At 44.5% G+C, this 18,131-nt stretch overlaps 1 protein-coding gene across 3 annotated transcripts in view; it reads left to right on the forward strand.

The window, feature by feature from the left end:
* The window catches only part of UNC5B (unc-5 netrin receptor B), a 457,404-nt gene that overhangs the window by 421,872 nt on the left and 17,401 nt on the right, over nucleotides 1-18,131 (forward strand). For all 3 annotated transcript variants that reach the window (XM_030203413.1, XM_030203415.1, XM_030203414.1), the window contains 2 exons: nucleotides 9,692-9,841; nucleotides 11,318-11,482. In XM_030203413.1, coding sequence (XP_030059273.1) covers nucleotides 9,692-9,841; nucleotides 11,318-11,482 — 315 coding nt within the window. The remainder of the gene's footprint in view (nucleotides 1-9,691; nucleotides 9,842-11,317; nucleotides 11,483-18,131) is intronic.

The raw sequence follows: 18,131 nt of genomic DNA on the forward strand, positions 1-18,131 counted from the left end.
TATATTAGGTTGTCTTTAGCGAGAGGGACAGATGTTGCTCTTTTTTCATTAGATATGTCTGTGGCCTTCAACTTAGTGGATCACTTGTTACTTCTCTTCCGTCTCAAGGATTTGCACATCACGGGTTCAGCCTTCAGTGGCTTCGCTTCTACTTGACTGACTATTCTTACGTGGTTCGCTCTTCCAGTTCCACTTCATCTCCCCATCTTTTGCTTTCTGGTGTTTCCTCAGGGCTCGATTATAAGACCTATCTTATTTATGTCTTTTTGGCCCCACTAACTTCCTTACTTCAACCTTAGGTTCTGCTTTTTTCATTAGGCTGACAGCATTCAGCTGCTCTTTTCCTTTGATTCAAAGTTGCTCCTCAGATTATGCTTCCATCTCTCGCAAGCTAGACTCTGTCGCTGACTGGCTGACTGAGCAACGTCTGAGACTTAACTTGACCAAGTCAGTCGCCATGATCTTTTCCTTTCACTCTCCTGTTGCAAATCCTTCTTGCTTTATCATCAAAGGTTTTCCCCTCCTTTATGTCCCCTGTACTAGAATTTTGGGGGTCACTTGATTTTTTCATTCTCACATCTCATGTGTGATCTCCTCTTCCTTCTGTATGCTCAGGCAACTTTGCTCCATCCGTCCCCTTTTAGATTGCAGTTACCTCCATAATCTCCTGCACTCACTTGAAATGTCTAAGCTCAACTATTGTAACTCTGTCCTTCCTGGCTTGCCCATTTATCAGATACACCGCCTACAGCTGGTCCAAAACACTGTGGTAAAACGCCTTCATAATCGGAAAAAATAGGACCATGTTACTCCTCACCATTCCTTCTTTTTGTCAAGTTTTTCTAGATGCTCTAAGAAACTCCTGTTATACTTTGATGGCACATACACTATGGAATAACTTTCCTCTCTATTTGCACCTTGATGTGTCCTTTGACAGTTTTAAATCCCATCTTAAGAAAGGCCTAATACTTCTCTTTGGCCTTTCTACCTTCATTTCCTTTTTCTTTTCAGGCATGTTACCTGGCAGTCCCTGTATTCCTTTTATTTTCTTCCTTTCTCATCAATCCTTTTGGTAAAGATGTAATCGTTTCTCTTTCCCATTACCCTTTGTTTTCTGCTTTCTGGTTTGTTTTTGTGTCTTATTTTGTTTTCCCTCCCCTACTTAGTTTTCTTACATTGTAAACCACTTAGACTTTTTTTTTAGGAAATTTGCAGTATATCAAATAAATTGAACTTGAGCGACTGAAGACTGCTCCTGTTTATGCAAGTGCCAATTTCAAAATGGCCCCTGATACCTCCTGTGGCAGTCTCGGTGGTCATTTCCATGAGCAGTGGCATCAGGGCAGGAATGAGTGGGCTTTGTTCTGTCCCTGAAGAGGCCACTAGACCACCAGGGCTTGTTAAGATTGGAACTGTTGAGCAGTACGGGTTCTAGGTCTCTGCGCGAGGGGGGTAGGGGGGGAGTGATAGAAGCAGCGGTCACCTCTCACTCCCATCATGAGCGCCATTACTAGGCATGGTCTGGTCTTGCTTTTTAAACAGAAGAGATGTACAAATAAGGCAGGTGAACACTGGAAACATGTCCAAAAATCCAGAGTAGGACAGAAAATTCTAAGAACAGGCAGGGGAGCAATTAAAGTTATAAAGCAACTTCTTCTGTCTGTTAAATTATTCAGCTGGATCCGTTTAAAGTGGTGGAGACCACATGGTCTTTGTAACATTGAATTAATTAATGCTCAGGGAGCTTTCTTGGCATACTTTGAGAGTTGGATTTTTCTGCTTGTTTGAAGTAAATGTTTTCAGTCAACGAAGTGTTACTAATGATAAAATTAGTTTATTAAACAGAACTGGTATGAAAATACCTGAAGGATCCTTAAAACACAAGCACTAACTAGTACCAAGAAATCAAGTGCATATTTTTCTTTTCAAAAATGATAATCGAAGGTGTTGGATTGGTGACACATTATATAGTGCACTGGGCAAAACATTTTGGGTGTTTTCAGAGTCTTCATTTTTGACTTGCCTTATTTTCTGATATTTGTGTGGTTCATATTACTACTACTATTTAGCATTTCTATAACACTACAAGGCGTACGCAGCGCTGCACAAACATAGAAGAAAGACAGTCCCTGCTCAAAGAGCTTACAATCTAATAGACAAAAAATAAATAAAGTAAGCAAATCAAATCAATTAATGTGAACGGGAAGGAAGAGAGGAGGGTAGGTGGAGGCGAGTGGTTACAAGTGGTTACGAGTCAAAAGCAATGTTAAAGAGGTGGGCTTTCAGTCTAGATTTAAAGGTGGCCCAGGATGGGGCAAGATGTAGGGGCTCAGGAAGTTTATTCCAGGCGTAGGGTGCAGCGAGACAGAAGGCGCGAAGTCTGGAGTTGGCAGTAGTGGAGAAGGGAACAGATAAGAAGGATTTATCCATGGAGCGGAGCGCACGGGAAGGGTGTAGGGAAGGATGAGTGTGGAGAGATACTGGGGAGCAGCAGAGTGAGTACATTTATAGGTTAGTAGAAGAAGTTTGAACAGGAATGCGAAAACGGATAGGGAGCCAGTGAAACGACTTGAGGAGAGGGGTAGTATGAGTAAAGCGACCCTGGCGGAAGACGAGATGGGCAGCAGAGTTTTGAACCGACTGGAGAGGGGAGAGGTGACTAAGTGGGAGGGCCAGCAAAAAGCAGATTGCAGTAGTCTAAACGAGAGGTACAAGGGTGTGGATGAGGGTTTGGTAGAGTGCTCAGAAAGAAAGGGGCAGATTTTACGTATGTTGTAAAGAAAGAAATGACAGTTCTTGGCAATCTGCTGGATATGAGCAGAGAAGGAGAGAGAAGAGGTCAAAGATGACCCCAAGGTTTCGAGCTGAGGAGACAGGGAGAATGAGAGAGCCATCAACAGAAATAGAAAACGGGGGGAGCGGGGAGGTGGGTTTGGGGGGGGGAAATGAGAAGCTCGGTTTTGGTCATATTTAATTTCAGGTGGCGTTGAGACATCCAGACAGCAATGTCAGACAAGCACGCTGAAACTTTGGTTTGGATGCAAGGTGAGATATCAGGGTAGAAAGGTAGATTTGGGAGTCATCAGCATAGAGATGGTAGGAAAACCCATGGGATGAGATTAACAAGAACAGAACCCTGAAGTACGCCGACAGGCAGAGGGATAGAAGTAGAAGAGGATCCACCAGAGTGAACACTAAAGGTGCGGAGGGAGAGGTAGGAAGAGAACCAGGAAAGGACAGAGCCCTGGAATCCAAGTGAGGACAGGGTATCGAGAAGTATGCTGTGATTGACAGTGTCAAAAGCAGCGGAAAGATCAAGAAGAATGAGGATGGAATATTGACCTCTGGATTTAGCCAGTAATAGGTCATTGGAGACTTTAGTAAGCGCAGTGTTTCGGTTGAGTGGAGAGGGCGAAAACCAGATTGTAGTGGGTCAAGAATAGCATGTGAGGAGAGAAAATCAAGGCAGCAGCGGTGAACAGCACGCTCAAGTAATTTGGAGAGAAAGGAAGGAGGGAGATGGGTCGGTAATTAGAGGGACAAGTAGGGTCGAGTGAAGGCTTCTTAAGGAGAGGTGTGACCACAGCATGTTTAAAGGCAGCAGGGACAGTCGCAGTGGAAAGTGAGAGGTTGAGAATGTGACAGATAAAAGGAATAAGAATAGGAGAGATGGCATTAAGAAGGTGGGTGGGAATGGGATCAGAGGAACAGGTGGTACATTTTGAGGAAGAAAGGAGAAGTGTAGTTTCCTCAATAGTAACTTCAGGAAATGAGGAACGGGAATGAGGGGAGGAGAGAGAGGAGAATGGAATAGTGGAGGGGAGAGGTGATGAAGTAGAGAATGCAAGGTTTATCTTTTGAACCTTGTTGTGAAAGAATTCAGCAAGGGTCTGAGGAGATAATGAAGGGGGAGTTGGGGGAGGGGGCTCCTTGAGGAGAGAGTTCAATGTGGTGAGAGAAGTCGAGGGTTAGAGCCAAGAGAGTTAGTCAGTTGGATATAATAATCCTGTTTGGCACGTAAAAGAGCAGATTGGAAGGAGGTAGCATGAACTTAAAGTGTAAGAAAATCAGCAAGGGCCTGAGATTTCCGCCAGAGGCGTTCGGTGGAGCGGGTACAGGAACGTAGGTAGTGGATATTAGAAGTCAGCCAAGGTTGATGTTTTGTACGCCTTATAGGGTGGGTCATCAAAGGTGTAAGAGTGTCTAAGGCAGAGGATAGAGTATTGTTGTAAGAAGAAATAGCCTCGTTGACAGACATGGATGGTGCCACAGTAGAGAGGAAGTTTGAAACATGGGAGGATAGAGATGAAGGGTCAATATCGTGAAGATTCCTAGATAAATTAGATAAGATAGGACGGGACTGGGAGGGAGGAGATTTAAGTGTGAAAGTTATAAGATGGTGATCAGAGAGGGGAAGATCAGAGGCAAGGAAACTAGAGGGTGAACAGTTGGAGGAGAAGATGAGATCAAGACAGTGACCATTTTGATGAGTGGGGGAGGTGGAGCATAGTTGGAGATTAAAGGAGGACGTTAAAAGCGAGTACTTGGAAATATAAGAGTTAGAAGGATCATTAGCAGGAATATTAAAGTCACCAAGGATGAGAGAGGGGGAGGAAGGATCATGGAAGAAGGCAAGCCAGGCATCAAAGTCACTGAGAGAGGATGAAAGGGACTTATCAGGGGGACGATAAATGACCGCTATTCGAAGAGGCAGAGGAGAGAAAAGGCGGATAGAGTGGACTTCAAAGGAGGAAAAACAGTGAGATTGAGGTGGAAGAAGGGGTTGAAATCTGGAGGAGGGAGAGAGAAGTAGTCTAACACCGCCCCCGCGACCAGCAGGGTGAGGAGTATGTGAAAATAGATAACCGCCATGGCACAGGGCTGCGACTGAAGCAGAGTCATCAGGGCAGAGCCAGGTTTCTGTTATGGCGAGCAGATGGCGGTGACGCGAGATAAAGAGGTCCTGGATATAGGGGAGTTTTGTACAGATAGAGGAGGGCATTCCATAGGGCGCAAGAGAAGGGCAGAGAAGAGGAGGGGAATAGAGAAATAGAGATGAGGTTAGAGAGGTCGCAGTGAGATCTGTAGAGTTGGGATAATAGTTGGTGAGGGGGGCCAGGATTGGGATTGATGTCACCGGCTGAGAGTAAGAGAAGGAGTAAAAGAGAGCGGAGGAGAGTAGGAGAGGTGTGGCCACGAAGGCGTCGAAGGCGAGAGGTATTTAGGTGGAATGGGGAAGGCAAAATGGAGGGAAGAAAGAGGCGGAGATTAAAAGCCAAGAGGGAGGAAGAGGGTAGGAGAGAAGGTGAGGTGATGAGTCGATGTATGGGCAGTAATGTCCTGTAGCGGAGAGAGGTAGGGGGTGAGGGAAAAGATTAGGAAGGGACAGGGCTAGGAAGAGAATGTGAATAGGGGCCATAAATGACTGAGGTACTTTAGCAACTGGGAAGAAGATTAGATGTAAAGAGAAAAAATGCGGCGGCACCTAGAGCGGAGGCCATGAGTGGATCGGAGTGGACCTGGGTGTCACCCCGGAGAAGGCTGTAAGGATATGCAGATGAGCTGCAAGCCTCCGCAGCACCTGAAAGGCAGCTGGTGGTAGAGCTGGGCACTCTCAGCTGAGGAAAGGCTTACCAGGGGTTAGGCCGAAGCCAGCATTCCTCCCCCTGAGGGTCGCCTGATCCTAGCCAAAAAGCACCTGGAAACTCTGTGCACTTGGAGCGAGGGCCCTGGGAAGATCGGGGTGGAACTGGAGTCACCCCGGATACAGCTGTGAGGAAATGCAGAAGGACTGCAAGTCCTCCACAGCAGCTGGTGGGAGCGCTGGGCACCTAGAGCGGAGGCCCTGAGTGGATCGGAGTGGACCTGGGTGTCACCCTGGAGAAGGCTGTAAGGATATGCAGATGAGCTGCAAGTCCTTCGCAGCACCTGAAAGGCAGCTGGTGGTAGAGCTGGGCACCTCTCAGCTTACCAGCATTCCTCCCCCTGAGGGTCACCTGATCCTAGCCAAAAAGCACCTGGAAACTCTGTGCACTTGGAGCGAGGGCCCTGGGAAGATCGGGGTGGAACTGGAGTCACCCCGGATACAGCTGTGAGGAAATGCAGAAGGGCTGCAAGTGCTCCACAGCACCTGGTGGGAGCGCTGGGCACCTAGAGCGGAGGCCCTGAGTGGATCGTAGTGGACCTGGGTGTCACCCCGGAGAAGGCTGTAAGGATATGCAGATATCACACATTCATTTTAATAACAAATTCTAACGCGTGATAATCAATTTTACATTTTACTTTCTAATTTTATGTATATTTAAAATTCAATTTAATGCACAATACAATTTTAAGTCATACAACAAATCAAAGTAACAAATGCAAACCTTTCCATGCCATTCATTCACAAAGAGATACAGCATATTAGCAACAATACAAGGTCCCACATACATTATCATGCCAAAATTCTCTTAATCCTGTTTTGTAGTAACCAGCAAATACCAAACAAAAGAAAAAAAAACACGTGAAGATAGAGGGGCATTTTTGAAACGTCCAAATTCAAAGGTGGGGAGAAGGTCATTTTCGAAAAAAGACGGACGTCCATCTTTGGTTTCGAAAATACCATGGACAACCTTGGATTTGGACGTCTTTGATTTTCGGCGCTTTTAGAAACCAAAGATGTCCAAACCTAAACTGTCCAAATGCAAGCCATTTGGACATGGGAGGAGCCAGCATTTATAGTACATTGGTCCCCGTGACATGCCAGGACAGTAATCGGGCACCCTAGGGGGCACTGCAGTGGACTTCATAAAATGCTCCCAGGTACATAGCTCACTTACCTTGTGTGTTGAGCCCCACAACCCCCCCCCCCCAAAGCCCACTACCCCAACTGTACACCACTACCATAGCCCTTACGGTGAAGGGGGGCACCTATATGTAGGTACAGAGGGTTTCTGGTGGGTTTTGGAGGGCTCACTGTTTCCTCCACAAACATCTGAGTATGACATCTGAGGCTAGCATAGAGGCTGGCAATCAATATTTTTAATCATGTTTTTTGAGGGTGGGAGGGAGTTAGTGACCACTGGGGGAGTAAGGGGAGGTCATCCCTGATTCCCTCCAGTGGTCATCTGGTCATTTGAAGCAACTTTTTGTGCCTTATTCGTAATAAAAAAAGGTCCAGATAAAAACGTCCCAAGTTTTAGTCATGGACTTCTTTGCTTTTTTCCATTATGGCTCAAAGAGGTGCAAGTCTTAGGAACGCCCAAGTCCCGCCTCCGATACGCCCCCTTGAGATTTGGATGTCCTTGTGACAGACTTCTGATAGAGACGTCCAAAATCGGGTTTCGATTTTACCGATTTGGACGTCTCTGAGAGATGGACATCCAAGTGCCGATTTATGTCAAAAGATGGACGTCCATCTCTTTAAAAAATGAGCCTGAATGTAACATAGTAGATGGCGGCAAATAAAGGCCAGTACAGTCCATCCAGTCTGCCCAACAATATAAACTCATTACATATGGTATGAAGTGATACATCATATGCATACCTGTTCTTGATTTATCCTTGCCTTTTTTAGGGCATAGACCATAGAAGTCTGCCCCAGCAAAGGCTTTGTTCTAAAATTTCTGAAGTTGCTGTCAAAGCCACTGAAAGCTCCACTCCAGCCCATCCAAATCTATTCAGCATCAATCAGGGCACAGACTGTAGAAGTCTGTCCAGCACCAGCTTTCTTATCTAATCTCCCCTAAGCTTCTTTGGTTCGATCCTTCTAAACAGGATTCCTTTGTGTTTGTCCCATGCATTTTTGAATTCCATTACAGTTTTCATCTCTACCACTTCCCATGGGAGGGCTTTTCAAGTTTCCACCACCCTCTCAGTGAAAAAATACTTCCTGATATTATTCCTGAGTCGGCCCCCTTTCCAACTTCAATTCATATCCCCTAGTTCTGCCACTTTCCCGTCTCTGGAAAAGATTTGTTTGCAGATTAATACCTTTCAAATATTTGAACATCTGTATCATATCACCCCTGTTTCCCCTTTCCTCCAGGGTATACATGTTTAGGTCAGCAAGTCTTTCCATGTACGTCATGCTACGCAAACCCCCTACCGTTTTTGTCGCTTTTCTCTGAACCACTTCAAGACTTTTACAAAGACTTTTTACTTTGAGTGAGCCAAAGAACTTCCAGCAGTCAAGTGTGGACATCCAAAATTTTATTGATAAATCACCCAAGTAGAAAAGACCTGATATGGGACCATTTTTCAGCAGATGACCGCCTGCCTCGAGGGTCAAAATGCTCTGTCAGCTGCAATTCGAAATGGGAAAAATGGTGCTGAAGCAACGTACAATTCCAATGGTCAAAACCCAAAACTGGATACTGTAAAAGGAGTGTAGCAGCTCCTAGCACTGAAAGTAAGCAGTAAAATGCAGGGAAAACAAATGCAGTGCTGACGCAAAATGCTCCTTAAAGGTCCGAATGGGACCAATTTGCATAAGTTGTGTCCAGTAGAAAAAGAGATGAACGTCGCTGCAAGCATGACCATTAAAAAATGAAATCGCCTGAAAATGATGTGTGTGTTCTGTGTATATTTCTTCCAACTCGTGTTTGAGATTGAGCATTTTGCATTGGCGCACTGTTTGTTTTTACCATTGGATTTCTACTTTGCTTCAGCACCATTTTCCCATTTCAAATTGCAGCTGACAGAGCATTTTGGCCCCTTAGGTAGGTGGTCCTTCGCCAAAACACGACCCTGTGTTTTCTTCTTGGGTGCTTTGTCAATAAAAGTTTGGATATCCACTCTTGGCTGCTGGAAGTTCTGTGGCTCACCCCTACTGTAACCAGCACCAAAGATGAAGGTATATTGCAGCCACCAAACCATACAATGCCAGAATGATGGTGATGATTGTTTGCCAGAATGATGGTGATGGACAGTCTGGGTATCTGCCCACTGGTAAGAGACTTAGGATCCTGTTTACTATGCCGCTCTAGCATTTTTAGCGAGCGCTAAACGCTAGAGTCGCCCATATGTTCCTATGGCCGACTTAGCGTTTAGCGTGTGCTAATCATTAGCACGTGCTTAGTAAACAAGGCACTTATTTATTTATTTGTTTTTAGTCATTTATATGCCGCTTAAGCTGAAGTGGATTACAATAAAAAACCTAAATAAAAATGATAAAAAACAGTCATACAATCTATACTCAGCTGTGAATAAAAACACAATATCCCAAGCTTTATACAGAAAAAGTTTGCAAACAATTGCAAAAAGTAGCGGGTTTTAAGATATTTTTAATCAGAGACTGAGCCCAGCAAATCCACACAAGTGACCTGACCAGATCTCAGCTCTTTGAATTTAAGTGTGTGATTTGTGTGTGTGTGTGTGTGTGTAGGGGGGGAGTTGTTTATTTGTTGTTGTTTTTTTTAAATTAAGTGTGTGTATAAAAGAATTTTAGGTTTCTTTTTTCCAGTAATGAAAAGACGATGTGAAGAGATTCAGTAACTGAAATGATATGACATTTTTCCAGCAGCAAACTGTACAAGATATGTCCCTGGTGAGCTGTCATGCTGCCATTCTTTACCATGGAAGAGGAGCTGGGTGGAACCTTTCAATGATAAATAGAATGCCCCTGCCACCCTGCCGCACCATAGTGTCTGCATACTGGGCATTAGCAAAGACTTTTAACCTCATGACTTGTCTCTTCTAATTTCTGCAGGAAGTGCTGGAGCTGGAGAGGACTCTGGGAGGGTACCTGCTGGAGGAGCCCAAACCTTTGCTCTTTAAAGATAGTTATCACAACTTGCGTCTCTCTATCCATGACATCCCCCATTCACTCTGGAGGAGCAAGCTGCTGGCCAAATACCAGGTTGGTAGCCTTAGAACAGAGGTTCTCAACCAGTCCTCGGGACACACCCAGCCAGTCAGGTTTTCAGGTTATCTACAATGAATATGCATCAATCTACAACACAGGGTTATCACATAAGTACAATGATTATCTTTCAAAATGCACAATACATGAATCATCAAAATAATATTAATAACATATCTGAAATCTCTTTATTATTGCATTAAACACTCTAATAAAACCACATGATAGTACAGTCCTAGCCCCCCTATATTTTGAAGTTAACCATGCTAATAAATTGTCATTGCGTAAAAAAAAACAATATTAGAATTGTAACACAGTCCAGCAAAAAATGAAAAAAAAAAAACCAGTTTATGACGCAGTTTGCAAGCCCTACATCCCAATCATCATAATCACTCGTAGATCCAAAGTTGAATAAATCTTGTGAAATGTTTTCATTTGTTAAAACTCATGTCACCACTTTATCTTCATTGTATTGTACACGCTGGTTTTGTAATCTGTGCTCCAAATGCTTACGATCTGATAAGCAGATTAGTCTCTATACAACTGCATGTTTCGCCTAAAGGCGTCCTCAGGAGACTAAACAATCAGTATAAGAAAACTATCGCTTAGACATTACCAGTCCAGGAATCCAACTCCGTAGGACTTCCAAACCTGGAAGTCAACCAGGTTTTATGCTGGATTGTGTTACAATTCTAATATTGGTTTTTACACAATGACAATTTTTTAGCTTGGTTAACTTCAAAATATAAAGAGGGTAGGACTGTGCTATCATATGGTTTTATTAGTGTTTAATGCGATAACAAAGACATTTCAGATATGTTAATACTATTTCAATGATTCATGTAGTGCCCAATGAATATGCATGAGATAAATTGGCATGCAGTATCTCTGTTGTATGCAAATCTGTCTCATGCATATTCATTGCAGGTATCTTGAAAACCTGACTGGCTGAATGAGTCCTGAGGACTGGGTTACGAACCACTGCCTCAGAATGTCCTGTACTGTAAAGTCCTGAAAAAATTCCTGCAGTGTTCAACCATTCCCAACCTGGTCCTTGGGTTTTCAGGATATCTGCAATGAATATTCATGAGTTAGATTTGCATGCAATTGAGGCAGTGCATACTAAGTCTCATTTCAACTCAAGATATTGTATGCTCCAGTCTCTGGAAACCGTGGCCTTTGTTCCCACTTTTCTTTCTCTTTGAGATACTCCATGGGATCTTTTGAGTTCTCTATTCACGTGGATTCTCTTTGTACAAATCTGTCTCATGCATATTCATTGTGGATATCCTGAAAACCTGATGGGACTAGATGTGCCCCGAGGACTGGGTTAGGAATGGATGATCCAACAGGTACAGTGGAGGACATTGTTAGAGTTTGCACACAACCCAAACTTTACTTTTGGGCCTTCTGTGAGCACTAAACCCTGCTCCGTGGCGGAGTTTCTTAGTCTGAGCTGTTTTGTTACTACAGGAAATTCCCTTTTACCATATTTGGAGTGGCAGCCAGAGGGCACTGCACTGCACATTCAGTCTGGAGAGACATAGTCTGTCCTCGGCAGAGCTGACCTGCAAAATCTGTGTGCGACAGGTGGAGGGAGAGGGACAGATCTTCCAGCTACATACTACGCTTGAAGAGGTAAGCCAGGGATACCAGGAGACAGGACACAACATTTCTTATTCTGAGAGAGTCAATTCAGCTCTTATGACAACACCTCTTCATTTCATTTTGCCACTCAATAGATTATTTGCAACTCAGTACATCATAAAAACTAACGTTTTTTACCATTTAATTTCCCCTGACATCATTTTATCTAACTGTAGTTTAATAATCATGATGTTTAAATAGTGATGTTTGTTTATTTGGATTTAGCTGACCCCTTTTTCAGTAGTAGCTCAAAGTGAGTTACATTCAGGTGCGCTAGGTATTTTCCTGTCCTCAGAAGGCTCAGAATTTAATTAGTAACCAAGGCAAGGGAGAGCTAAGTGACTTGCCTAAGATCACAAGGATTTGAACTAGGCTTTCCTGGTTGTCAGCCTGGTGCCCTAACTACTTGGCTGCACTCATCATATTGTTCCCTTTCATAAAGTCAGGACACCAGGAATGTGCTGTGAGACGTTTCACCCCAGAGGCCCAAACATGCACAGCTGTCTTCAAGATGGCTGCCCCCAAACGGAGATGCCCTCAAGCCCAAACATGGGCTTCCTTCCTGCGGCTGCCCAACACCAAGATGGCCGCCCCAACCTAAAACGCCCACCTCTGAGATGGCCGCCCTCTCCTGGATAGCCCAAATCCAAGATGGCCGCCATCTCCTCAGAATCCCATACCTTGTGCAATCAGGGAACATGACAGTCTGTTTGTACACAAAGGAGCCAGTGCGCTAAAATTCATGCTAAAAATCTTTTTAACTTGCATGTTACATTTGCATTTCATATGCTGCTCACCAAAATAATGTTCTGCAGAGCATGCAATCACTGAAAAAAGTGGGCACAATTTGTAGAATATAGGTTAAAGGTTTAACCTGCACACTAGGAAGGAATTAAGAATTGAGCAATGTTACCAGCTGTGCACTGCAGCCCTTCTTCCATTTTCTCCCTCCTCTCTAAAAATATGCTGAAAGGAGCCTGCATTTTCTCTCAAGTCAACTACAGCCAAATGCTAAGGAGTCATGTAGGGGAATGAGGTGATTGCTGAATCGTTTGGAATGCTGGGTCTTGTGCTTCCTGCTGTCTGTACCCTTCCTATTATTTGTTCCCTGTCTTCCAGTGTGCATATCAGAGTGAGTCTCTCGGTTCCAGCAGTATGTACCCAGTTTAGCTAGTCCGACTATAAGGGTTTGAAAGGGGCATAGGTAATGGAGAGCAGGAACCTTGGAAAGGGCATCGGGCAGTCTGGGTGAATGAGTATGCTAAGTGTAAGGCTGGTGAGAGTGTACTTGGGAGGAGTGAACAGGAAGAGAGAGATTGTGATGTCCAGCCAGATCAGTGGAGCACAGGATTTGCTGGAAGGGGAGGAGCTAGTGCAGCTTATGTATTTCGTTTACATTCTGCCTAATACCTATGCAGATCACAACCTACATAAATAATTAAAACATATTGACAGACATAAAACTTAAACAACTGAAACCGACTTGCAGAGTAGCTGCAATGAAATTAATCTTAACCCTGACAGCCCTTCTCAAAACCATCTGTGTAAAGATAATCCTAAATTAGGCATACTGGCTACAAAGATGTACAACTTGGCATTAATATACCCCCTCAAAACACCTTAGTCACCTTACTTATCATGCTTTTTAAGTGTTAAGTTGAACTTGGGTAATTTTTCCCTCTCCTGGAACCTAGCAAATAAACCAGGAATGCAATAGTTAATTCTTCCACCTCTGGAGGTAGAAACTAACATTAAGATTTAGGCAGAGGGAGAAGAAGAGCAGGGGAGGGGAAGGGATAGGAAGAGGCCCAGCAGCAGCAGCCTGTAATGCAAGAGCAGCATGAGGATGAGAAGGAGGCAGAACAAGCCCCAGCAGTGCAGACCCAAAGGCGCACTAGCAGCTGCTCAAGAAACAGCCAAGAGAAGAACGTCAAGATCCTGGAACACATGCTAGATGACTAATTGCAGCATCCTGTTTGGCAAAGAGACTTACATCAAAGTCCTTGGCTGTGAAGCAGTGCAGAAAGAAAACACTGGTGATATAGGCCAGCAGTTTATGAATATCACCCATCAGATTCAACATCAACATCAGGACTGTGGGTGTCCCATCCGGGAAAAGGCAGCTAGGACGCTGGCATCAGAGCGAGGTAGGGGGTGGCACTGTCTGTTTTTAATTGGTTAAGTAGACTGAGGGAAAGGTCTGTGACATCAAGCCGCAAAGGCTTGGATAATACAACAAACGAGCCTTACAAGACAGCAGGTTGGGACCTTACAATCTCAAAACAAAGTTCATTGGCTGGGGCTGCATCAATCTCTAACCGAGAAACCTAGCTTTGGATGCTCATTGTGCTTGTTGAAAAGTAGGGGAGGATTTGATACTTTGGAATGGGGCAGGTGGGTGTGGACTCACTACCTTGGACAGAGGTGACAGGCGGAATGCATGTTCTTTAACAACTATACTCAGAGCCCCCTTGCCTCTGAGGATTCCATGACCATGAGAGGCTGGCAAAATCCAACCCTTCCCATCAAATTCCTCATTCTTTGTGGAATTGCCATGGGAGAAACTGAAAACTGGCGCAATCTTGGCTTTAGTATGTCTTCAGCATGCTTTGTACCACGTGGCCTGAAATCAGGGGAGATGGAAGAAGCTTCCTGGGGTGCCCCACTGTCGATTGTCTTCTCCTCCTGTGGATAAGAGGGTGAGTGAAGGGTAGAGGGACTGGCACTTGGGGGCAGTCCAAGGGAGAGCTTGTCTTGGCTTGGTGGGTGGGGTATATGGTCCAGGGAGACCTTGTCTGGGAAGTGGGAACCAAGAGAGAGCCTGCTGGGTAGGAAAGCAAAGGAGAGCTAGGCTGGGGCACTAAGAAAGAACTTGGATGGGGCTAGAAATAAATGGCAAAATAGAAGTTTGGAGAGGCTGGAGGAGGCAAGGGAGAGCTTGGCTGATAAATCCACTTTACTGTGGGGTGGTTCATCTTCCTCTGCACCCTTTACTTAGGAATGTGCTTACGTTTCAGGGGGAAGCACTTGGGCATTCAAGAAAGAGAGAGTGAGTGAAGGTTCAGAGAAATCTCAAAGGAGGATCTAGAGATTAAAAGGATCTCTATTTGCTTTTGTTGAAGAGTGCTGTCATATAGGAAATCCACCCATTTTTTTTGTCTGAAAGGATTCAGCAGAAGCTTATCTATAACATGTTCTACAGAAGTATTTCAGTCCTTCTATTTAAAAAAGAGTCTGCATCATGTCATACAGCTACTGATGAGGGTAAGCAGGTATGGGACCCTCTACAAGGAGTGCCTTTGCTAGAGTGATTGTTGAAAAAAATCCCTAGTATATGCAGCTTTCCAGTTACTATTTGCAGACTTACAGATCCCACCATCAGCTAAATAAGATAGCAGTTCCAGGGCATTGCAGAGCTTATGATTTTAGCCAGTTTTTGATAGATTCAGGTAGTTTTCAGCCAAAAACTGGTAAATACAAGGAGTTCACAAAAGTTTTCTGCACTACTTATATATGTATCACTTACGGATGTGCACGGAAGAAAATTTGGTTTCTTTTGAGTCATTTTCAGACTTTCCCCCTGATTTATGCTGTTATTTTGGCTCATGTCAATGACTTTTATTAACAATTTTTATGTGTTAGAACTTTTTCTAACAGATGCAAATTGGCTTTATGCACATGTTAATTTGTAGGTTAATACATGCATGCTCATGAACTAAGTGCACGTTAACTAATACTCATCTATAGTGTCCATACCAAAGCAGAGTTATGAGGTTAGACGGGAGGAGCAAGTCCACCAACAGTTATTAAAGTAGACTGAGCATCAGCAGCATGGAATCTATCTACATTTTGAGGTTACCCTGCCAGGTGCTGAATTGGCCACTATTGTAAACAGGGTACTGGGTTGACCCTTTGGTCTGACCCATTATGGTGGTTCTTACATTATTAAGTTGGTTCCTTCCTGTGGTTTCAGTGCTCTTTTGCATCCTCTGGCCTCAATATCTATTTACATGGTTGCATTTGTTATAGCCGAGCGCTGAGCTGGAAGTGCCCCGAAAAGTGTTGCCGCATCTGTCAGGCTGTTAGCACTTGTTTTTATGTCTGTTAAAGGTTTTTCTCTCCTTGCCTGTCTTTCTGCAAATTGCTTTCCTGCAAAACATTTTCATTATGCATTGTATTTAAATGTTCATTTAAGTCTCGTTAATGATAGTGCTTAACAGACAGACACTATCATAGCATCTTTGGAAAAGGTGAGAATAGCGGTGAATTATTTATTCATGTTTAAGTGACTAAGACAGCTCATTCCAGCAGCCAGCTGTGAAAGTTAAGCATTGTGAACATGTATCCACTGAAAAATGTGCCTTAAAGGTGGACCCAGTTCTATGGAGAGAAGAATTTAACCTTTCTTTTATTTGCCCAGAGGGGGTATTAGAGGAACCTGCTTACTCCAGCCCTCCATACCAGGGTGATCAGGACTCCTGCTTCTCCACTAACTGAAAACAGAAGTTTCAGCTTCATGTATGTTTAATATTTTTTAGTCAGAGAGGAAAATAACAAGGAGAAGAGGTTCTACACAAACGTGAAAGGAGAAAGTAGTTGGGACAGAGAGTGTGCAGTTCTACAGGTTACACCCCAAATCAAAATATAACAAAAGAGCACACACAAAAAAACACTGGAGAGGAAAAGGAAACCTCTTTCCCTTATTGTACGAAGGCAGATACTTTGGTTCTGGCAGATGTCCAGAAACCTAAAAAGGACGAAACAAGCAAACACACTTAGATACATACAGATCAGTATTCAGCCAGGAAGGTCTGTGCTTTTTTTTAAAACTCTTGACTGCCATTGCTGAATTAAATCTAAGGGGGCCGATATTCAGCCAGTGGGAGGCAACCCGCGTAAGTGCTGCGGTCGGCACTGACTCCGGATATTCAATGCCAGGCCATTTCCGGTAACTGGCATTGAATATCTGGTTTCAGTTTTTGGCTGCCGGAGCTTAACCAGTGAGACTGATATTCATCGCTAACTGGTTAAGGGACCCTTTTACCAAGCTGTGGAAAAAGGGCCCTGTGCTGGTGGCGGGGCGTTTTTCCCGCATGTCAGGGCCTTTTTTACTGCAGCGGGTAAAAAGGCCCCCAGCACACATGGCCATGCGGTAAGAGAACTCTTACCGCATGGCCATGCAAAAGGGAGCCCTTATGCAAAAGGGAGCCCTTACCACCACCCACTGAGGTGGTGATATGGGCTTCCACACTAACCCAGCAGTAACCGGGCAGTGCGCGACGATGCCTGATGGCTTAGCCACAGGTGGGCCTGGGTGGGCCAGGGCCCACCCACTTAGGGCTCAGGCCCACCCAACAGTAGCACATATTTAGTGGTAGCTGGTGAGGATCCCAAGCTCTGCCAGCTGAAGGCTTCCCCCTGATGGTAACGAAAACACTACTCTCCACGATACCGGCACCTGCGCATGCTCAGTTTTCAGCGCATGGCTGCTGCAGACTGCCAAGGTGGAAAGAAGCATTTTCCCGTGAGCTGAGATTTATTTTTGGTGGTGGGGGTGGGGGAGAACACTTGGTGCCCACCTAGTTCTTGCCTAGGCCCGCCCAAAATCTGTTTTCTGGCTACGCCCCTGGCCTGATTACCACTGGGTTAGAGCCATGCAAGCCATTTCCACGGGTTTTCTTTTCCCCCCAGAAATGTTGCACGCTCGGGGCGGGACTACCACCGGCAGCCGTGTTGGGCCGGCTGTAGTTCCGAAAGAGCAAGCAATAAGCCCACATTGGGCTTACCACCGCTCTGTAAAAGGGCCTCTAAGTTCTTAGAGGTTAAAGATAGGACTGCTATTTAAGTGTTCCCATTTAACCCAGTGCTGAATATTGGCACACTCTTCTGGAAGGGCACGTGCAAGTGCTATAGTGTGTAAATGAAGGGAGTGTTCACATGGACAGGGCTGCCCCTTACTACAGCTAACCCCTCTGAGGACTAAGAACCATGCTATCCATTGGAACTGGGGAACTGGAAGCAGATCAAAGTTCACAAGCATAAGATCTGCCTTTCCCCTCATTGGAAGGGTCCTTACCAAATGTTGCCAACTACCCCAGGATAGCTGCCAAGTTGCAAGGCTTGAATTCTTAGATCCATTCATCTCACTTTCCACAAGTGCCAGATGTGGAAGAGAGAGCCCTGCAGCTCCTTGTGATCCTGGGCAAGTCACTTTACCCTCTGTTGCCTCGGGTACAAAAACTTAAGACTATGAGCTCACTAGGGACAAAGAAAGTACCTGTATATAATAAATGTAAACTGCTTTGGTTGTACCACAGGAAGGTGGTGTATCAGGAATCTAATAAACATACATGTTGAACTTATAGAATAGTGCAGGCGTTTAATTGTTAGGAGCACTGATGCTGGGTTATGCAAGTATTCTATAGCAGAATAGGCTCTCACCTCAGGGCACCTAAAAGAAAGCGCCTACTTATGGAATTTGCCCCTGTATAGTGTCTAAATGTTTTAAATATGTACCAACCAATGCGAGTTTTACGATATGAAATGGCAAAACAGTTATGTATTCCAGTAATTAAAACATATCGTTTTGTTGAGACTTGTATACGAGCATTTTCAATTGCTGGACCTATTATGTGGAATA

This window comes from Microcaecilia unicolor, chromosome 5 (genome assembly GCF_901765095.1).
Source record: "Microcaecilia unicolor chromosome 5, aMicUni1.1, whole genome shotgun sequence".
NCBI lineage: Eukaryota > Metazoa > Chordata > Amphibia > Gymnophiona > Siphonopidae > Microcaecilia > Microcaecilia unicolor.